This window comes from Panicum virgatum, chromosome 4N (genome assembly GCF_016808335.1).
Source record: "Panicum virgatum strain AP13 chromosome 4N, P.virgatum_v5, whole genome shotgun sequence".
NCBI lineage: Eukaryota > Viridiplantae > Streptophyta > Magnoliopsida > Poales > Poaceae > Panicum > Panicum virgatum.
The window spans coordinates 37,488,110-37,511,697 of NC_053148.1; the positions used below are offsets into that span (position 1 = coordinate 37,488,110).

At 43.7% G+C, this 23,588-nt stretch overlaps 1 protein-coding gene across 1 annotated transcript; it reads left to right on the forward strand.

The window, feature by feature from the left end:
* Nucleotides 1-16,078: 16,078 nt before the first annotated feature.
* Nucleotides 16,079-16,996, forward strand: LOC120669368. The gene has a single exon (XM_039949133.1). The coding sequence runs from the start codon at nucleotides 16,079-16,081 to the stop codon at nucleotides 16,994-16,996; it is 918 nt and encodes a 305-aa protein (XP_039805067.1).
* The last annotated feature ends 6,592 nt before the right edge of the window (nucleotides 16,997-23,588 follow it).

The following is a 23,588-nucleotide window of genomic DNA, read 5'->3' on the forward strand; positions in this document are numbered from 1 at the left end:
CCTTGTTATGCTTCTATGAGAAGTTAGCATTGTACCATCCATCCATTCCACAAAATAAATGCTCCACAAATTGTGTTGGTCTCTATCTCTCTCTCTCTCTCCAGTATATTGAAAAAAAAATATGGACACATGAAGGTCCAAGTATTGAAAAAAAGGAAGAAAGAGAAAAAAAAATATGGACACATGAAGGTCCATGAAAAAAAGAAACAAAGAGATAGCCATGCTCTCAAAAGAGTTTCAAGAGAGAGAGACCATACAAAAAGGAGTCCCCATTTCATCCACCATAATCCATACACGTGCACATCTTGATCTGATTGTGTGATTTGTTTTTCTCTTTGGGTCCCATTTTTGACTTTGCAATACATGTGATACAAGTATGCCTTATCCTTCATATCCTACCTTGAGCTCCACATATAGCCATCACTAGAAGTAGGATGAAGAGAAGGCAAGTCAAATGCCTTGGTAAGGACATATACACATTGAGCGACCTGGGATAATTAAATGAGGAGCTAAGCAAGGTTTATTTTGAAAACTTATTGAAAAATCCCAAGCTGCTTGACATGAGGAGTAGAAGTGATTTGATTCAAGACCATTCCATGCCTCAACCACCCAAGATGGCATGATAGACACTTCATAGTTCACAAGTGCAAGGTATGGCTCGGAATATGTCTTATGCTTGCTTCATACCCTTGAAAGTCATGTTTTACCTTAGTCCTTTCTCCTTTACTCGAGGATCAGCAAAGGCTAAGTGTGGGGGTGTTGTTGACGGCTCCTAAACACCAAATTTAGGCCATCAATTCCTGCATAAGTATATAAAATATGAACATCAACCTAGTGGTAGGGGTTTATTACTAACCATTTCCACAAGTGTTGGTAAATATTTGTGTGCAGGTGTAATAAGGGAGAAAACACACCTCATGAGCAAGGAAACACACTCCTTAATCCAAGACAAAAGGCATCGACCAATCAGAGTGTGCTGTTCAGCCTCACATGGATCAAAGGAGGCCCTCATGAAGAAGTTAAACAGCTTAAGACAAGGCCTAACACATGGATTAAAGAAAAGGGACGCTAGGACAGCCCACCTGCCAAAGTTGGGGGCGGTTAGTGGCAATGGGTCGTCGGCCGACCACCATGGTCGGCCGATCAGCCTGAGGGCCCCACCACCTCAACTTAAACACGTGGCTGCTCCTCATTGGCTCACAATGGCGGTTCTTGGAGGCTTAGCTGCTGAAGGTCACCGTGCTGCCTGTGGCTCCCTCCTATATATATGAGAGGGGGGGGTAAGAATCAAGACATACCACCAATTGTGAGATTTACACCTTCTCTTGTATTTAGAGTTTTCTTGCAATGGCTAGGGGTAGAGGTACTTAGGAGGGGCGCTGGTCTATCGGCGCTCTTCTCCAATTTGTACCTCTATGAGAGTGAGAGATAGTTCGGGAGAAGTGCCGGGGTGTTGGCACTCTGCTCCCAGCTTGTACCTCTACGGATGCTGCTATATTCTTCGGGTTTAAGTAAGCATTCGTGGTTCCTATCTATAGTATTTTACTTGGTACAGTATATGCTAGTAGTGCTTGTAGTTGAGTGAGATTGGTTCTCTTACTCGCGGGTTCATCACTCCGTATTTCTACGGAATGTTGTAGTTTGCTACGGGTCGACATACGTAGTTAGACTGCAGTAGTAATCAATAGCGTAGATGTGGTGTCTAGGCTAAGGGTTATCCTTCGTTTGCCTTATATCCCACGGTTTGTTAGAGGTAGGCCGTAGGTGGTGACAGCCCTATTGGTCCTCTGTAATCCTCCATGTTCGGATATAGTGTAGAGCTGTTGGCCGGAGTCGCTTGGTAGACCAGGTGTAAGCCGATGCCTGAAGCAAGTATTGTGCCAGAGGGATCGACCTTTAACTCACCTACAATGCTATCTTAGGAATCCTCTCTACCCTTGCCACCTATCTTGGTGTGTCCTTGGACCGACTAGAATAGGAGTTAGGGCACACACGTTCCCTGTGGATTCGATAACCCTTGGAATACTCTGAGGTGAAAGCTTCAACGGTATTCGTGACGCTAAAATGCCCAACACTAGGCCAGCACATTCAGTCCACCCAGGACTGGCAGCGACACACATGCGAGAGGATCCACACCATGGAGCAGCAACAGCAACAGATGCAGGAGGAGTGGAGGGCTTACTACCGTTGGGCTGGGTTTAACCCCAACCAACAGCAGTGAGCCTGAAGCTAGCTTGGGGGAGGACCCCCACGAGAGGTATCTTATATCAAACTCTACCCTTTTACCTCTTTCAAAACCTTTGCATGAAATCAAATAAAAATTTGCAAAATCTAGAAAATCTATAAAAATCTGCATAACCAAAACAAAATAAAAATTTGCAAAGCTTAGAAAACCCCAAAAATATTTACTTGCTTTCTAATATGTGTAGTAAGCATGTGTAGTTTTTCCTTGCTGATATGATGAATAGTTGCTCTGTTAGTTCCTTTCTCATGCCTAGTTACAACCTTGTGCTCTGCCTAAGTTTTGAGTTTGGTGGTTAAATGTTCAAACCTTAAGCTTGAAACCTGTGGGTAGCAAAAAGTAAAATCTAAATCTAGGTTGTTGTGGGTTATGATATGGCTAAGTAGAGTTGCTATGATGTTCTGCTACACGATGCTTGATATCCAAAGTATTTCTTTTCAAAAATAAAAATAAAATAAAAGTTTCTCGGTGATATGAATTTCCTATCCAGAGCCATATGAGTCACAATTTCAAAAAATACTTTCCACATATGCAACTTGTTTTCTCATTGAGCTTTGTCAAACTATTGTGATCCTTTGTGAGATTCATTTCATACTCCCATGATCAAGATCACATACACGTCCACCCACATGCTATACTTCTACACTAGAAGATAGCAAGTACACCCATCCATCCACCCACAAATAAAACTCCATGTCACGCCATGACACTCTCTCTCAAAAGTTATCATCAAAGGTATGGGCTATGCAAAAAAGAAAATAAAATATGCATACCCAAAGAAGGTATGCCACATGCTCACAAGGCATGTCAAAAAAAAAGAGGCACAAGAAAAGATGCATACCCAAAAAAAGTATGCCACATGCCCACAAGGCATGTCAAAAAAAAGAGAGAGAAAAAAAATAGCCCATGTCCAAAGAAAAATAAAGGAGAAAGAGAAATCAAGCAAAGGAGTTCATCCACCATCCACGAAAAAAAATCCACACACTTGTACATTTTGATCAAGGTTTATGACTTGTTTCTCCTTTGGATCCATTTTTTGACTTAGCAAAATATGAGAAGCAGGTTTGCCTTCAAATCCTCCATACCTATAGCTCCACCAAAAAGAAGCCTTTAGGAGTAGGATGGAAAAGAAAGACACATGAAAAGGCCTTGATGAGGAATAAAACACATTGAGCGATCCGAGAGATCATCCGAGGAACTTACAAATTTCTTTTGAAAAACTTTATAAAAACCTCCGAAAAAAGAAAAATGGTACTCTACAAAGTCGTTCTGACCCTCAACCGCCAAAGATGAGGATGATGCTATAAACCCCACGGGAGTAAGGTGAAAGGTGCGAACGAGGCCAACTTATTCAAAATCAAGGTGAGAACACTTGGTTGTGCCTTGAGCATAAGTCAGGAATGTGACATTGTAGAAACTCCTGATCAACAACCTAAGTCTAAAACTTTGCTCAAGATGAGCAAAGGGCTAGCTTGGGGGAGTTGCTGATGGTCCTTAAGTGTGAAATTTGACCGTCAACTAGACTGAATAATAAAGGAAAACTATACACCTTACTCACATATTTGTATCACTAACCTTACTCCACAGTTGTTTTGAAGATTTAGCCATTTCAGATGAGCAAGAGTGGAATAAGATGAAAACACACAGCAGGATGCCACAAAGCTACGCAGAAGATCGCATCCGGCGTCACCCACTTACAAAGAGGGCCCATCTCACAGAGCAAATGGGTGCACCACGCAATATGCACGAGAGGATAAGGTTCAGGGCCCACCTATCAGCCTGCCAGAGGAAGATGAGTTCTGGGGAGGCTCACCTGGGGTCGGCCGAACCTGGACTGAATCCAGTCTAGGTTCATCTCAAGGAGGAGTAGCTGTGAAGGCACCTGATCACCTTCCATATATGCATTTGGCGGGAATCGGCCCCCAGCACTATAAACAGGCCTCTCCTCCACCCCCCCTACAAACACACACACATTTCACACCACTCTCTCCAAGGAGGCTCTCTCTCTCTTTCTCTTAGCTTAGGTAGTGGAGCTAGGCTAGTTTCCGTTAGAGAATCAAGTCATCCTCAGAGTCGGCGAGTAATCCTCGGCTCTCGGTATGGCTTTGTATTCTAACTGTCAGCATTCTATTCATAATATAGAGCTTTGCCATGGTTTCATTACTACTTCGATCGTTTATCAATCCATGCATTGGTTATTCATGAGTTATGCTAAGGATGTGGTTAGGCCAGATGATTCGGGTACAGATATCTGTTCGTTGTGCTTTTGGGCTTGCTCTAGCGTTTTACTTGTCTATCCGAAGGGTGGGAGTCCCGGGGACGCTAGGGTAGTGACCTCATACACGGGCATGGTGCTCGGGTATGCAGGATCCTTCAGATATGACCGTACTCCATGGTGTGACTAGGGTGGACGGCAGGTGATGACAGCCCTGTCCGTCCATCGTAATAGTAGTGTTGCGATTGGCATACTCCCCGACGTTCGGGTTCGGTGTAGGAGTTTATGCAAAGATGTAACGACCCTAACAGTACCTGGGTCGGGACATTCTCCCCGATATTTCCAATTTCCTGGCACCTGCAGCCCTAACCATGTGCTAACATAACCTCTGCTTTGAATAGAAGCACTACGACCCTCTAACCTAGCCTAAGCTCTAGCTAACTTAACATAGGATGGTTTAGTTCATTCTTTTGTTCTTTCTCTCTTTTATTCCTTTCTTCCTTGAGAGTTGGTTGTGTGTTCGTGTCACATTACCCTTACTTATTTCTTTATCATGCCTTACCCCTATCACAGTTTGCCTATTGCTTACGGTACAATGTCATGATTGATGCTAAGTACAATACCTTTGCCACTGCCATCCATTGGGAAAACATAAATCACAATACCCTTACTCTCCGGGTGAAATGCTACAATGGTATATCTGTGCGCTTGTGGATTCCTTCTGTGATCATAAAGTTATACCACGAGAGTGGGCGTTCCTTGGTGCCGTCGCTGGGGACGGGCTTAACACCCCCATTCCTAGTGCTTTCGCTAAGGAATGCTAACAGGCATTTTTGGCGCCGTTGCTGGGGACACAAACCTGGAGCGACACTAAGAAATGTCAACTTGTCGTGCAAAAAGTATTTTCACATTCGAAAACTAATGCGTGTTAATGCTGAGTTACGGGTTCTGGATGAACCGGTCAGACCGATCGATGCAGCTGGTCTGACTGATGATGCTGTTGAAAACATAAATTCGGCCAAGAAAGTTGATAAAATCATCAAGGCTGAAGTTGGAGACTGGAGAGTACCTATTATCACATATTTGAAAGATCTAGGTCATGCTCCAAAAAGGAATATTCGGCGTTTGGCATTTAAATACATTTTACTTGACAATGAGCTTTATCGTTGGATCACCGAAGATTTGCTTCTTAAATGTTTGGATTCAGATCAGGCCAGAGTTGCTATGGGGGAACTTTATGAAGGCATATGTGGGACACATCAGGCTCCCAAGATGAAGTGGTTACTTAGAAGAGTCGGTTTTATTAGCCCAGCATGATGGCTGATTGTTTCAAGTATTATAAAGGACGTAAAGAATGTCAGCGGTTTGGTATTTTGCAACTGGTACCTGCTGCGTTGATGCATCCTATTATCAAGCCATGGACATTCTAAGGTTGGGTGTTGGATTTTATTGGATAGATTAATCCTCCTTCTTCAAAGGGACATCACTTCATGTTGGTGGCTACAGATTATTTTACTAAATGGACTGAAGCGGTTCCTTTGAGGAATATTACACATAGAGAGGTGATTGAGCTTATTACAGAGCATATTATCCATAGACTCGATATTCCTCAAACTTTGATAACTGATCAAAGTTCTTCATTTATATACAAAGGAGGTGCGTGAATTTACCAAATCTTATAAAATTAAATTGCTCAATTCATCTCCATACTATGCTCAGGCTAGTGGTCAGGCCGAGTCCAGTAACAAGATTTTGATCAAGCTTATCAAGAAAAAGATAGAAGAAAATTCTAGGAGGTGGCATGAGGTTTTATCTGAAGCTTTATGGGCTTATCGTATATCTAGACATGGTGCTACTAAAGTTACTCCTTTTGAGCTTATGTATGGTCAAGAGGTCATTTTGCCCGTTGAGGTGAATCTGAACGCTTATAGGTTGGCCAAACAAAATGATCTTTTCGTGTTGATTACCATGACTTGATTATGGATAATATTGATGAGGTGACCATCAAGCGTTGAAGGGCTTTGATGGAGATTGAAAAAGACAAACTTCGGGTGGCTAGAGCTTACAATAAGAAGGTAAAAAGTAAATCTTTTCTGGTTGGTGATTTGGTTTGGTAGACGATTTTACCACTTGGGATGAAAAGCAACAAGTTCGGCAAGTGGTCACCAAGTTGGGAAGGTCCATACAAGATTGTCAAAGTTATCTTTGGGAATTTGTATATGGTGGAGACATTGCAAGGAGAGCGTTTAGCCAGAGCTCTTAATGGAAGATACTTGAAGAAACACTTCTGTCACTCTCTCGGACACCAAATGCCTCAGCACGATGCCTTCTCAGACCATAAAGTGGCACTTTTCCGAATTGAGCACCAGGTCCTTCTCTTGGCATCTCTGCAAGATCTCGTCTAAATTCTCTAGACAATGATCGAAGGTCTTTCCATAGACCGAGAAGTCGTCCATGAAGACTTCCATAATTTCTTCAATCATATCGAGAAAATGGACATCATGCACCTTTAAAACGATGAGGGTGCATTACACAACCCGAATGACATCTGTTGGTAGGCATAGGTTCTTGTGACATCCCAGAGTTTTAGAATGCTAAGCAACAAATCTTGACATGCTATTAACATGTAATGCCAAATAAAATTTAAATATATGCATTTTATGCAAGCATGTGTAGTTTAAACATTGCTTTGAGTTGCAAGTTTGAAATTCAAAATTATGCCAAATTAAATAACTAGGATTTTAAATTCTAGTTGTAAGACATTTAAAATAACTTTCGAACCAATGCAAATGTTGGCTGGGCAGACTATCCGCGGTACAATAGCGGACCGTCCGCGGTAGAAACGCCTAGCCCAGCTGATGTTCAAAGGGCGGACCGTCCGGTTCACTAGGCAGACCATCCTCTTTGAAACATTCCGATGTCTGAACCTTTTTGCATTAAACTATTGGATGTCCGAATGTGACGGACCGTACGTGGGCCATTGGCGGACTGTCCACTTCACATTATTTTAGCCAAGTCCAGTGTTCTTTCCAAATACAGGCAGACCGTCCCCACTTATGGCGGACAGTCCACATGGCCCTGTCCTTTCTCTCTCCCTCTACTCCTCTCTCCCTCACAGTGTGCTATATGCCGTTGGCGCCCTTGGACGGCAGCCTCAGGGTGGGTTCCAACGCCGTCGGCCATGTGGGCCCGCGTGCCCCCAGTTTAGCACCAAACCGCTCCTCCCTAGCCTCACACGAGCACGACACGTGCCCTGCCAGCCATCTGCTCGCCACGCCGCTGATGCCGCCATCGTGTGTCGTTGCCGCACCGTTACTCCCTCTGCTGGCGCATTGCCCCGGCGACACACGCACCCCTCACCAGCTCTCCTCGACTCCCTCCTCACCCAGCTCGCGCACGTCACGTGGCGCAGTGCCCCTGTGTGCACGCGCCATGAGGATGGCCATCAGCCGCGTCACGCCCCTGCCCTCCTTGTCCCGGTCATTCCTTCACCACTAAGCCTCCCAGCACCCCCTCCTTCCCTCCCTCGTGCACCTATAAAAGGCCAAGCCGAGCCCCAGCACCACCCAGAGCCACCACTGCCGGTGAGCTCGGCCTCGCCGTGAAAATCACCACCCCACCCCCACATTGCCCAAATTGAACTCTCCACTACCTTCCTCGCCTACCATGGTGCCCACCCGACCCAACCGTCGCCGCCCTCCCTCGCCGTGGAGCTGCCGCCGTGGCACAGCCCCACCGCCAACTGTCTTCTCCTGTGGAGCCGCCTCCTCATCCCACCCCGACCCCAGCCACGAGCACCCACAGGTGCGCATCGACCTCCTCTACCTCCTCCACCCCCTAGCCCACGCCGCCGGTGAGCCCCCTCGCTGGAACACGGCAGCGAACCCTCTATCCCCCATCCAACCTCGGCCAAGGGCCTATTTGTAATGGATTAAACTCCTTTTAGGGTTCTCTGTGGAAGATTCCAGGGACTATATTGAAAACTTGAACTTGAATGTTGAATCTTAATCTGTGAACTTTAAAAATTGATAACAAATCATAGAAAAATCCTAAAAATGCAAACTAAAATGTTTTGGAATCCTTAGAACAAGATCTACAACTTTGTCAACACGACTATGTGCAGTTTCTAAATAGTTTTAGCTTTGGACTTAAATCTAGTTTAAATGGTACATAAACGTTCTAGGAGTTCTACATATGAACTGAGGGAGATTTTTGGATGGTAGCTTTACTTCTTTTATTAGGGTCTTACATCAATTTCTCGTGGATAGAAACCAACAACAACTAGGTGTTTCACTAAATCTTGTTCGAGGCTAGGGTTATAAACTATATTTTGGTTCTTGATGTTCCACGAGATATTTTTGGATGAAAGTTTGTTAGTACACTTTAGATGCTAAAAGAACAATAGTGTAAAAGTTTGGAACCCATTGCAACTGTTTAACTAAGGTTTTGATTTAAGTCATGATTAATGGTACTATTTCATGATAAATAGTTCTATTACTTGGAAAAATATGAAACTTTTATTAGTTGCTATTCCTGAGTAGATGAACCTGTTAACAAAATTTAAGAATCAAATCCTTTGTAGAACAGAAGTTGCATAAAAGCTCTTGTTATGCTAGATCTAGAATGTGTATTTTGTTCTTGATGTTCTACTATGTTTCTTGAGGTGAATCTTACGGAGAATCATGACCTTACAATATAGAAACCACACAAAAACTTTGGAAACTGTTGCTCAACTAGATCTTGATAAATAAATTTTGTAATGTTTAACTAAGAAAAATCAAAACAGATAGTTTCTTTAATGGATAAATGGTGATCTTTTTATCAGTGAACACTTTTGAGTAGGGAATTCTGTAGAAAAGGTTTGAGACTACAAATCCCCCTAGAAGTCTCTGTAGAAATATATATTGATAAATAGCGCTTTAGTTTGAATAAATTATTGCCTCTGGAACTTACTTAGGAAAATGTGAAAAAAATATAGTATGCTTTGGATGATATCTGGAACACTCAGTAAAAATTTGAGCACTAGTGCATGCATACTTTGCTCTGTAGAAATGAATCTTGTTTTTGACAGAAACTGGTTAACTTATTTTTCATGTTTAAACTGTTCAATATTTTTAACTGAAATTTACAGTAGCTGTGCCTTTAAGTTTTGAGCTCGACATAAAATTTGTAGCAACAGAGACACGTCCTAGTAATGATAATAAACAACTAAGCTTTCTATATAAAAAATAACAAAAGACAAACATGACCAACCCACCTTGTTTAATGAGATTAAGTAAAATTAAGTACTACTCTATAAATGATTGCCCAGAAAAATGTAACTAAGAAACTTCATAACAAAACTTGTGTTTTGTTGGATTACAACTTTGTAGTGAAACAAATAAGGAAATTTCATCATCACAATAACTCGTGCATATGCATTCATATAGAATCGACGACTCTAGCTGACGGAACTTACGAGCTAGTACCGGAGCATGAAGGAGAACACCCAGACGCCCAAGTGAATTTGACTGAAGTCACCAAAGACCCGAATCCAAATTCGGTTGCGAACCAGACTAACCGTGCCCACGAAGGCAAGCCCCGGAGCATAAATCCCCGTATTTTCAACTTATGCAATTTATGTTCCTCTATATATATGTTTGTGCATTAAGTTGTAGGAATTGGATGAAAACTTAGCTGCATGATCCTAGGTACCCATGTTGAGTACTAGAGGTTAAGTCCGAGTAGTAGCTCTGCTAATAGGACCGGTAAAAGTCGAGTGATTTCCTGTCACTCGCGAGAAAATAGGAGTTGAATGTCTACTATATACTGCAACTATAAGGTCTAGGGGCGCGGTTAGGGTACTATGTTCTGGATGGGACCCCGTCTATTTAGTAAAAAGATGCTAAGGCCGTAGTGTGTGGTAGTGGTGGTTAAGCGTTTGAACATACTAGCCACATGCCAAGAAATATGGTAATCGGTAAGCTTAAGTACCTGATTGGCCCATGGAGTGGACTTGTCCCTCAACCTCTTTGAACTTCGGTTCAGATGCGCGCAACATGCGGGTGCAGAGTCGTCGTACTCTGTAGTCGAGGGGGGTGACCCTGATTCACGAGCCGAAAAGAAAGGGGAAAAGTCGTGTGGGTGACTTGGTTCCCCATACGTGTGTGTTAGGTCTGCCTTGCAAGGTTAACAAATTTGAATCAAATCGTCCGTTTCTCACAGTCATTGAGACTGCTTAACCGTTTTACCACATAGAGTAACAAGAGGAACAATAAGGAGGATGAATATGGATGGATGATTATTTGTTTCCAACATGCTTTAGTAGAGATAGATGCTCATTTAGAATGGTTAATTGAACTAGAATATTGAAAGCTAAAATCTGAAAGTAAGGATCTACTCTTTGTTGCTTTTCGGCAAAACAAACCCCTCAAGCCAAAAGCCTTGCATGTCTAGATACTTGGCTAAGTATATCAATAGTCGGGTAAGCCTTGCTGAGTATTAGTATACTTAGCCTTGCTTGTGGCATTATTTTCAGGTGTGTCATTCGAAGATTTGATAGCCGGGTTGACTTGGCCTTGTACTCTGCCGCCTGGTTGGTCCGTGAAATGGGATACATCCCCGGCCAACGATGACCCTGCCGAGTGATGTCACGTACGAGCTTCATCATGACATCCATACCGTCATTAGTTGTCATGTTTTATTTCCGCTGCAATAAAGAACTCTGATGAATTTTCTTCTCGTTGAACTTCAAAAGTACTGTATTAAGCCTTAAACTCGGTTTGTAATAATAAAGTCATGTCGAACTCTGTGATGTAATAAGTTGTGGAATGTTGTACTCTCTGGACTCACCTTCGTATGAGTTGTATGTAAGCTTTGGGTTCGATCAAAGCTTAGGTGGTTTCATTGGGATCTTACCCGACTGGACTGTCAGATTATTCCGTTTGAAGTGCGAGTCAGACCAGGTTGTCCTTGTGGCATTGGTCGTCGCACTTGAGCCGGATTAATTTAGGTAGTTCTGCCATAGTTCCATAGGGGCATGTCAACATGGTCTTGCTCTAGTCATCTGGATGGATGGGAATTTGATGGTAACCAGAATAACCATCAAGGAAACAAAAGTAGGAGTGCTTCGCTAGTCGCTCTAGCTTCTCGTCAATGAAGGCAGCGGGAAGTGATCCTTCTTTGTGGCCTTGTTGAGTTTTCTGTAGTCGATACACATCCTCCATCTTGTGACGGTCCATTGTGGAATCAGCTCGTTCTTGCTATTTTCCACTATCGTCATACCTCCTTTCTTGGGCACGACCTGAACGGGGCTCACCCACTCGCTGTAAGGAACGGGATAGATAATTCCAGTGTATGAGCTTCAGGACCTCCTTCTTTACAACCTCCCTCATGGCATTATTCAACCTTCATTGAGGTCCCCTAGAAGCTGCTATGTCTGGATCGAGGGGGGTTCTATGACTGCAGAGAGTAGGGCTGGTACCCTTGAGATCCTTTAGAGTGTAGCCGAAAATAGAACGATGCGTATCAGAAAACAGCGATGAGTCTTGCAGTCTCGACAAGAAAGTAAATTGCGAGAAAGTTGTAAAGATTTGTTTGATTGGATGTGTATCCTTTTTTCAGACCCCGCAGGACCTCTATTTATAACCTAAACAAGATAACTCCTAACCGATTACGACACACACAAGACTAGACACAAAAGAAACAAACTCTATAAACTAAGAAACAAACCAAGCCAGATTCGGACTCTACTAGAATCTTGTCCAATCCCATCGCTCAACAAAGTCTTCATTGACAACGACACCATCGGCCATCTTCCATCCTTCCGAATCGGCAACATTTTCCAGAACGGCAGCACTTTCCAAATTGGCAACCTTCTCATTCCAACATTTATCTTGACACGTGTTAAAAAACGGCATCAACACAAACCTCCAGAGGTAGTCGGGCAGAGGTTCTCTGTCCATTTGGATGCATTGGAATTCCTCCACAGAGGTTTTGTCCATCTTTTTGAAGACTTGGAAATCTTGTTTCAGCTTTTCTTTTAGTTGGAACTAGCTTGTAACTGATAATGGTTGGAGGTATGAGTACCAACTTGCAACTAGACCTTCGCAAGCCATGACAAAGGATTTCACCATGATTGGGTCATCTCGACCAGCAGAGGCAATTGTGGCTTCATAGGTCATTAGGAATTGGGTTGGATCGACCGATCCATTGTACTTTGGAAGCTGGGTAGGTTTGTAGTCGTAGGGCTAGGGTGTTTTTTGTAAAGCAACTGAAAGTGGGGAAGTTGGGTCGACTGGGTAGTTTGCCTGGTATTGATGATGGGTTTGCTCTAGGTGGATGTAATTTGTCTGGTGAAGGTTGTGGGTTTCTGCCTGGTGGGGTGTTTCTGCTGAAACATGAGGTGGGACTTGGTGGTGATCTTGCGTGTCTTCACAAGGTTTTTGCAAGTTTTTAACTTCAGCTTGCATTGCGGCCAGTTTGTGCTTGGCTTCGGCCAGCTTCTTGGCTTGGGTAACTGCTCTTTGCTTCATTGCTAGTTGGGCATTGAGGTTTGCTTTCTCCCTTTCAAGGACTTTGAATTTGAGCATGGTTTCTATGAGCTCATCGTGCTGCCCCTGCGGAGGTTGGTCATCTTCAGACTCTTCTGAGTTGCTTTGTGTCACTGCTGCCTTCCTCTTTTCTTGCAGTGCTCGCTGGACTTTGGCATGTTTTTCCTGCTCAGCTATTTGGGTGAGGGTTGGGTCTGTGGGGCATGTGGCCTGTCCGACTGGGATGTCATGAAGGTTAGAACCTTTGGGTTCTGTGTTGCCCGGGTCTACGGCTTTTTTCTTTGCTAGAGACATCGTGGGTTGGTTTTTGAGCTGGGAACACGGTGGGCGCCTCTGTTGGGCTCAAAGGTCTTGACCCCAAACAGACTAAGGGAAATGCAAGTGTCAAAACTAAGGAACGGTGGCACAATCGTAAATTGTATAGCAATACAAAAAGATTCAATCCCCCTGCAGGTAAACAGAAGGGGGTATTTATACTATCGACCTTCATCACAAGTTCCCGGAAAAGTCCTCACCCGCTTTCACGATCCTAGGAATATTCCGGGCTTTTGGACATTTCCAGGGGTTTGGAGTGTACAAATTGTCTACTGTTACAAAATCACGTTTCATACATGCTCTTGAGGGTACTTTTGACCTTCGGATTTTCTGACTTCACGTTGTCCTCGTACTTCTAGTGTACTATCGAAGCCATTCCCGAAGGTCTTGAACTTTGCCTCTTGATCTGAAGATCGGAGCTGTTCCTTACATCTCTCAACGTCGCTTGTTCTTGTTGGACTTCAATCGAAGGTATCCGAAGGTTCGGCCCAGCACTGCGGGAGCCACCCGAGACCTTCGCCCATATCTGAGGTTAATCCCTGAAACATAAGAGTATCCTGTGACAAATATCTGCATGAGACCGAGGGTCCCCGACGCTATGCCTGGCTTGTTCTCAGAGGAGTTACAACCTTCGGCTCCCTATCTCCTCGGAGGTAGCAATCCCGAACACACATGACAATTGTTGATGATGAGAAAAGTATGGAACAAATTATGGCGTTGAATCTTGTCGGATAGTACAGGTTGTGCACTCAATGCACGCTGAACCAAAATCGACCTCAAATGTGAAGTCATTGCATTGGAATCAATGGTGTCACCATCTTCCTCAGCTGCCTTTTCTTCTGCATAAAGTTTAGCAGCAACTCGATATTCATCTTCAACATCACTAGCACTCTCATACCCACCATCACCTTGCTGGGACAGTTTCTCATCACATGACTCATGCCCTTGCAGCAATGACAAATGATGTTCGCTGATCTACTCAAAGAAGGAGACAAATGTGATGTCTTCTTTGTTGACAGTCCCTGCAAAACAGGTTTACTCACCTCAGGTACCTGTGGCACCAATGTGGAAATCATCTCCTTTTCTGAAGTACTCCGTGGGGGAAAAGGTTTGCTGGAATTGCCTTTGAAAGAATGTTGATGGCCCTCTACTTCCCTTTCAGCCTTCAAAGCAAGATGATACAATTGACTGAATCTAGTCCATTCTTTATAATCAAGAATATCCTGAATACCACGGTTTAAACCACCTATAAATCTAGCAGATAAATTTTGATCACCCTCATGTATATCACAATGAGCTAAACCCACAAGCAACTCCTGATAATATTCTTCTATGATTTTACTACCTTGATTCAAATGTTGTAGTTCTAAATGTAGATCACGCTTAAAATAAGGAGGGACAAAACGAGATTTCATACGTTGTTTCAAAGCAGTCCAAGTCTGTGGTAAAGCATTAGCATTGTTGTTGTCACAAAGATCAATCCACCAGAACAAAGCAAAACCAGTAAACTTACTAGTAGCAAGTCTAACTCCATGCTCTTTAGGAACTAGGTGGGATTTAAATTTTTGATCAACAATAATTTCTCAATCTAAATATGCCACAATATCAGCTTTACTAGCAAAACGAATCTATTGACACCGTGATTTTGCACGTGTCAATCTGTTGGGCAATCGGCCAATGGAAATGGGATGGCGCTGGATCAGGAAGAGGAATGGAAGACATTGGGCATTTGGGCTAGGAAGGGCGTCAAAGTTGATGGAGCTACGGAAGGGGCCAACAAGATTTCGTTGGCAAGGTTATCTTTTAGATTCTGTGTATCATTTAGTTAGGCAAGTTTGTTTCTTCATTCGCAAGGTGTAATCTCGTTGTATCGGCAATAGGGTCTAAGTTTAGCAATAAATAGAAGACCTCCATCATTTGTAAATGTTGATCAACCACATCCAAACAAAACTCTATGTTTTTAGCACATCTACTTTCATATCGGCGGCTTCGCCAAACCCCCTAGTTGCAGTAGATTTTTCTCTTTACGAGTTCTTCTCAGCATGTATGTTCCATCGCTTGTTGATAAGTTCCGAGTAGAGTTGCGTAGATAGGTCTAGGTTGATGGCGCATCGCTTCTTCCTCTATCTATGGTGCTCAAAGTTATCGAGCATGCTAGATCCGTCCAGCGGGGTTTAGCTGTTCACCAGTTATCGAGCTCTCTAGATCCATCCGGTGGGGTTTAGTTTGCTCACCAAAGTTATCGGTAGAAGTCGTCGATCCGTTAGATTAATTGATCTGTTAGTCTAGCTGGTTGCTGCTTTTACCACAACTTATCGACATTTGCTTAGATCTTGCTAGGTTGACTTGTTTAATCTAGTTTGTTTTAAGTTCTTGTCACAAGTTATCCAGCCTAGATCTACTCACTATCAGCTTGTTTTGTGTCGTCCCGACCATAGTCGTCGGATCTGGATCTAGGTGTTGTCTGCAGGTTACATCACCCCATGCATGGTTTGCCTCCTTTAGAATTGGCTGAGGGATAGCCGATTCCTTGACATCATCGATATCGGCTGGCAAGCCCAGGTACAACAACCACCTGCCCCTTAGCAAGTCGTTGCGCCTCAGGTTGTTGATTGGTCAGCACGGATAGCCGATGTGATCATAAATCAATTCAGCTTAAAGCCCAAAGAGCTGGCATTGATGTACCGTAAGCCTTACCCTGAGGCTTATGATCAGATTGCTCTAGCACCCCGCTATAGAGTGCCGGATTTCACCAAGTTTTCTGGATAGGACAACATGACTACTATTGAACACATCAGCCGATTCCTGATCCAGTGTGGGGACGCTTCTGCAGTCGATGCTCTGAGGATTTGGCTATTCCCACTGTCGCTCTCTAGATTGGCCTTTGCCTGGTTCTCCTCCCTACCAGCAAACTCTATCATTACATGGGCTGATCTAGAGAAGCAATTCCACAAGTACTTCTTCGCTGGAGTACACGAGATGAAGATCACCGAATTGATGGCGGTCAAGCAAAGGAATGATGAACCTGTCACCAACTATATCCAGAGGTTCAGGGACATCAAAAGCAGATGCTTTAGTTTGTCTCTCAGTGATAGCCAGTTAGCTGAATTGACTTTTCAGGGATTGCTGCCTCATATCAGAGAGAGGTTCTCATCTCATGAATTCGAGAGTTTGAGCCATCTCGCTCAGAGGCTTGCATATGTTGATGTTCGAGCCCCGGTTCAAACGAGGACGACGTTCCAGAAGAGATTAAACTTTGCTGGAGATTCTTCTGATTCCGAAAACGAGGCGGAGATTGGCTTGGCCGAGTGGACCAAGAATAGAGAGCCAGTTTTGTGCCCGTTTGCAAAAAAGCAAAAGGAGAAGTATGGGTTCAACATCACAAAGGCCGACCAGATCTTTGATCTGTTACTTCAGGAGGGACAGATCAAATTATATGCAAATCATACGATTCCGTCGGCCACCAAGCTAAAGAATCTCAAGTATTGCAAGTGGCACAATGCCGTGTCACACAGTACTAACAAGTGCATAGTGTTCTGCAAGGAGATCCAATCGGCTATCGAGGCAGGAAGAATCAAGTTTGGCACGCCAAAAAAGCCGATGAAGATTGATGGTCATCCTTTTCCAACCTACATGGTAGAGGTGAGCGATCATGGCGCCAAGACGGGGCTCAAACTCTTGACTTCTGAATGAGCCAAATGTTCAGGAGCCACAGACCCCAAGGTGTAAATATCGGCCAGCCAGCTCGGGGGGCATGACCGATATGAACAAGGAGGAGGTTCCAAGAAGCCTCGCCGACGCAAAACATCCCAGATGCTGATCAACAAGTATCAGCATCGGCAAGAGAAGGAAGAGCGCCAGCAGCAAGAGCGAGCTTGGCGAGAGGAGAATCACTAGCGGTGCCCATTCTTTATGCACTGCTGGAACGAAAGTCTCGTATGCCATCGGTTGATGACTGCCCTGAATGCAACAAGACACAGGAGAAGCAATTCCCATACAAAAGGTAGTTCGATGATGGACGCAGCCAACAGCGGATTCATGTGGACAGACCAGAAAGAAGGCGCACTCCTGTCCATGATCGGCTGGGAAAAAAGATCGATCCTTTGGAGCAACTTGAAGCGGAAGCCAACACCCAAATTTCTGATGAGGCTTTTGTGCAATACCCAGAGATCCAGAAGGTTCACCATTATGCTTCTAAAGATCCTAATCAGTGGTGTCCAGGAGGATTGACTCAGTCTCAAAAAAGGAGAATGTAGAGGTTGCGCGATCGAGAGCGACAGCAAGACGATCATGCTTGTGAAGAAAGGCGCCCAAAATCTTAGATATGGCGCGTAAGAGAAAAAGCCGATGAAGTAGAAGCTGCATTGGTTAACATGGTTTTCATTCCGCCCAAGGAATTCAAGGCCCCATATGGTGAAGAGGTAGAACAGACCATGACTCAATTGTCCCACGATCCTATGCAAGCAACATTCATACATGTTGATGGCATTATTCGTACATTCGTACCAGGTGACAAAGAACGCAAGCATCTTAGGCCATTATTCATGAAAGGATACATTAATGGCAAGCCGATGATCAAGATGCTTGTTGATGGAGGGGCTACGGTGAATATGATGCCGTACACAACGTACAAGAAGCTTGGGCTAGGGGAGGATGATCTGATCCAAACCGATATGATGCTCAATTACTTTGAGGGAGCAGTTTCACCAGCCCAGGGGGCATTCTGCGTTGATGTGATGATTGGGAGCAAGCCATTACCAATTACCTTTTTCATCATCAGCGGCAAGGGATCTTATAGTACACTATTGGGCAGAGACTGGATTCATGCCAACTGTTGCGTACCATCTACCATGCATCATTTTGTTATTTAATGGATCGAGGATTCTATGGAAGTTGTGCATGCTGACTCATCTTTCAGCATTGCAACAGCTGATCCGGAAGTCTAGAGTGGTCAGGACATGAGGTGCATATCCGATGAAGCCTGGGAAGGTGAGATCCTGAAGATGGCTGATTTCAAGTTGGATACAATCCAAGGAATCGGCTCAGAAGAGTCATCCTAAACATCTACTAGGATGCAAGTCATAACCGATACTATGTATCGCCTTTAGCATAAAAAATTAAAAAGAAAAAATATTCTAGAAAGACGGATCTGCTAGCCAATTGTTATGAATGTCGGTTTATATGGCCGATATGATATGTATCGCCCTTAGTGCAAAAACATCTACAAACAAGATTTTGTTCTACTCAAAGTCATAATATTCTGATGATATCTTGTTTGTTTATCAAGTAATCGGCTGAGTTGCCTTTGGAAGATTGGGAATCATTGTTCGATTGTCTGCTACCTGTCTATTGGCATTGAAAGGAAATATGTTACTCAGGTCCAGTCGTTTAATATCCCATTGTCAGGTTTGGCCGTCTTCCAGCCGATTGGCCTTTGGTAATAGATATTGTAGCCAAAGTATTGATCGATGGGACTAGAAATTGCATGTTTTTCATTACAATCCCAGAATTGGAGAGAAATATCACTGCCGGAAAAGTTGATTCAAATTCAGTTCCATGATCTTTTCAACCAATTGACAGCTATAGTCTGGTTTTGAGACATCCTGTTTTCGTGCAGATTGGTTGAATATTTTCTGGATCAGTGGAGACTTGATGAACAGTTCTCATTAATGAAGCTGGTAATCTAATTCAGAAGATGCAGTTTCAAGAGGGATAGTTATCTTATGTTGATTGAGGATTGCTCATAGTATTCCTGCTATAGGCCTGATAACTCAGTATTCTGAAGAAACATGATGGAAGCATTGACAGTATACTGCCTGGTTAATTCAATTAACTTAGGTTGACTATATTAAGCAGATCAATACTGTGGCAGAACCACCTGAATTATTCCGGCTCAAGTGCGCAGGCCATCACCATAAAGGCAACACCGGCTCAAACGCACTTCAAACGGAACAATCCTTGGTCTGTCGGGTAACGTCCCGATACAACCACCGGTTTTTGGATCGAACAAACATACCCCGCACGAAGGCGAGTCCAGAGATATTACAACCACAATTTTACAACACAGGCATAAAAGTTATTACAAAACAGTTCAAACTATTATTACAAAACCAACTTAAGTAAAACAGTTATACAAGCCATAACTTAAGTTCAGAGTTTAGACAGCGGAAGATAAAACACGATGGCTTTAACACGTCGCAAAAGGATACCAGGCTAGCTCAAACATGGTATCACTCGTCATAGCCATTGCCGGTCGCAGACGTATCCCACTCTACGAACCAGCCAGGAGGCAACGAGCAAGGATAGGTCAAGCTAGCGATCTGATCCTCAAAACTCATACCTGAAAAAGGGTTTCAACAGCAAGGCTGAGTATTCTAATACTCAGCAAGACTTAACCGTCAACGGGTATAAGTAGCCCACCTTAACTAGACTATGCAAGGTTTTGTGAGGCTCTGGTTTTACTTTGCTGAAAAGCAATAAAGAGTAGATCCTTACTTTCAAGTTTTAGCTTTCAAGATTCTAGTTGATTAACCATTCTATGTAATCAACTACTATCCAATCATGGTAGAACTCTAAGCAAACATCAAGATTGATCATAATATTGTTGCTCTTATTACTCTGTGTGACAAAGAGATCAAGCAGTCTTATTTCATCATGAGAGGCGGACGATTCTGAATCGAAATTCAACCTTGCAAGGATAACCTAGCACACATGTCTGGAACACCGTCGGGTCATTCCCAAACAACCATTGACCTTTCTTTCCGGCTTATGGATAGTGCCACTCTCCCCGACTACAGGACTCCAAGGCCGAACCTTGTCCCTTGAAGTCGTAGTGTTGCGCAACATAAAAATAAAACCTATCCCGGTCCAATCGGCTACTAGGCTTGCCGCGTACCATATTTACGGCATGTGGCTAGTACTTTCAAAAACTTAACCAGCACTACCACACACCGCGACCTTAGCAAGTTCATCAACACAGACGGGGTTTCACCAAAGGTCATGATATCGAACACGACCCCGTCCGTCGTCCTTATATTGATAACAGAAAGTAAACAAGCAATTCCTATAGAGCTCGCGAGTGACAGGCAATCACTCGACTTTTACCGGTCCTATAAGCTTAGCAAGTAGTCGAACTCAAGTCTAGTGTTCAGTACATAGATTCCTAGGATCATGCATCTGGGGTTTCAATTCAAATCCTAAGAACTGTAAATGCACAAGTAAGTAATACAGTAAATGATATTGATTTGAAGTATAGGTTATGTCCGGGGCTTGCCTTCTCGGTAGTTGCTAACTATTTCAGCTCTAGGCTCTTCCGAACTTTGGTCCGGGGCTTCAGTTAGTTCAGCGGTGGTTACTTGAGCTTCGAGATCACCTCCGTCAGATTCCGGGATCAGCTCGTACGTCCCGTCCGACAAAGTAGTCGTATCTATATGTAATGCAAGAACAATATTATAAATACACACATGGGCAATCGTTTATAGAGTAGTTAAATAACAAATTTAACTACACAAGGCATCATGATCAACAGCACAAGCACGTTATACTAACTTCATAAAATGATTGGTGGTTGATTCCTATAGCATTTAATTCAAGGTTTGCAAATTAAATAAACAACTCAGATCACAAAAAGCAATAAATCTAGCAAAAATTATCCTAGACAGAACATGAACAGGTTAAACTACCCTGTAAAAATCATGCCAAGACATGTAGCCATTTAATCACAACAATTCATTCATTCAGACAACACCTAGAACAAGCTTGAATTATACAGGTCAAACTAGAGCAAAGTAGAAGCTAAAAATTTAACAAGAGGTTGACACAGAAAATAACTAGCTACTGTGAATTTCTCATGATTTTATCTACATAGAATTAATTCTGAGAAAATAAACAAAACAGACATCAGTTTAACAAGATTCAATTTTAGCTCCTGTTATATTCATGAACTGAGACTCAAACTTCCTGGAAAAGCTAAGCTACTCAAAAAGAACATGCAGAAATATTTTCATGATTTATTACGAAAATAAACTATTTACCATAAATAAAGTCTATTAAACAAGGATTAAAACAAATAAATAGCTACACCAGAGAACTGATCATGAAAATTTTATAGCAAAACTAGTGTTACATGAGTAAACTACCATAAAAGTTTCACTGCAAGACATGTCTTTATACAGTAGTTAAGAAAAAGATAAAATCAACCAATATTTATGCACTAGTAACACAAATCAAATTCTACAGCAAAAACTTTCAACTAAAGCCTAACATATTATGGTTCTACTGCATAGAGCTCTTCAATAGAATTCCAAAACATCCAGATTTGCTATTTTACGAATTTTCCACGAATTGATATTGAATTTCAAAGATCACTGAAAAACATCACAAGGAAGTCCCTAGAGCACTATTCATATGTGTCTTGAGCTATTCAAATAACCCGCTGGGCTTTCTCGAATTCAAACCCGAGGGTCCTTGGCTGGGTCAGAGAGGGGAGGCGGGGTTTGACCGGCTGTTTTCCGGCGAGGGGCTCACCGGCGGCGAGGTATGGGTTGGGAGAAATGGAGTAGAGGTTGATGCGGTTCTCTAGAGGCTTTTGGGGCGCGAAATGAGGGAGCGAGGAGGTCGGTCCACGGCGAGCGGCGGCTTGCGGGGCTTGGAGCACAGCGGCGGGGTAGCTCCGGTGGGTTTTGGGCGACGAGAAGCGGCTGGGAAGCTGCTCTAGGACGAGGCGCGGCTAATGGTGGGGGCTATTGGGGTGGAGAGGGTCTGTGGTGGCGGCTCCGCAGCGGGGTGAGCTCGCCGGCGTTCAAGCGGGGCGGCGGCGGCGTTCTGCGGTGTGAGAGCGAGGGGAAAGCAAAAGAGAAAGAGGAATGGATTTTGGGGCTCTTGTAGTGCTCAGGCGCTCGCTAGAAGAGGGCGGCGGCTTCTGCAGCGGGCGCTCCACCGCGACGGCGAGGTGGCGGCGGCGCGGACGCTTCTGGGCTCGGCGGCTGCCGGGGGGGCTCCAGCGCGAGGCAACAGGAGGGGGAGGAGGAGCAGAGCGACGCGTGGGTGCCAGCGCGAAGCGAAGTAATGGCCGGGAAGGCTCTCCACGTCGCCGGCGGGCGGCGCTGTTGGTGGGCGGCGGCGAGAAATAGAACAGGGAGGTGGGGGAAGGGGATAAGGGTCATTTTGCAATTTCCGAAAATTCCAGGGACTAGTCTATAAAAAAGCAATAACTTTTAAACCAAAGCTCAAATGGAAAAGTGGCCAACATGAAAGTTATTCAACTTTTCAAGATCTACAACTTTGATGTTGTGCAAAAATTTATTTGACCAAAGATTCAAGAGATAAAAATTAAAAACATTGTAGGAATTTTGAATTCCAAGGAATTTTGTCTTTTTTCAATGCAAATTCACTTTAAACTTACACTTAAAAGCAAATTTTGCTGCCATGCATTAAATGCACTGAATTTTGCAAAAACACCCTCCACACAAGTTATAATTACACAACCTATTCAACATAACTATAGAAAGGACCTTGCATAAAATTATAATTACACATATAACCTTTTATAATTACCAAAAGATCCTTTTTAAGCAATTCAAGCACATGATGCATATAAAACATACACAATTACTGTGCAGACACTTTTTTAATTACTGTGCAGACACCTAGGGTGTTACAAATACAGGGGGAATTCATGCATATTGGAAATGAGCACAAATAAAGAGGAAGAGCCAATTCATTCATCAAAAATATATTACAAAAGGCCGATCCATATGATCACGAGATTACATCGGCTAACTACTACCACTACTAGTACTGATCTAGTCATCGGCGAGGACATTGCTAACTACTGCATCAAGGCTAACTTCCTCGCTGATGGCAGTAGCAACCACGCCGAGGTCGTTGATGAGCTCCTCGAGGTCTTCCCACGCCTCGCCTTCGGGGGAAGATTGGATGCAGGGTCCGAAGGTCATTTCCGGACAGAGTCTGCACCATGGCGAGGGCAACAGCGGCTCCTCGGTAGACTCCATGGCCAGCGATCTCCCGGACATGATTGGGGATATCCTGCAGGCGAGCTGCGACGGTGTCGCCCTGGGCATTCACCGCTTCTGTGGCGGTGGCTGCTGCATTGAGGAGGGTCTGGATTTGCGATTCTCCGACTGAGAAAGATGTAGACGATGATCAAACAAAAATCAATGCTGTATCAAAAGAGGGTTTTTTAGTCGGCTACAAAGAACCACTACAAGGTTTTCGCCCTGATGCAAGGGGAACTTTATGTTGCAATATGCCCTATTTGGATGCA

Excerpts from the sequence above, each read along its gene's own strand:
- LOC120669368 (XM_039949133.1), top strand. The coding sequence starts at position 16,079 with ATGACTACTATTGAACACATCAGCCGATTCCTGATCCAGTGTGGGGAC.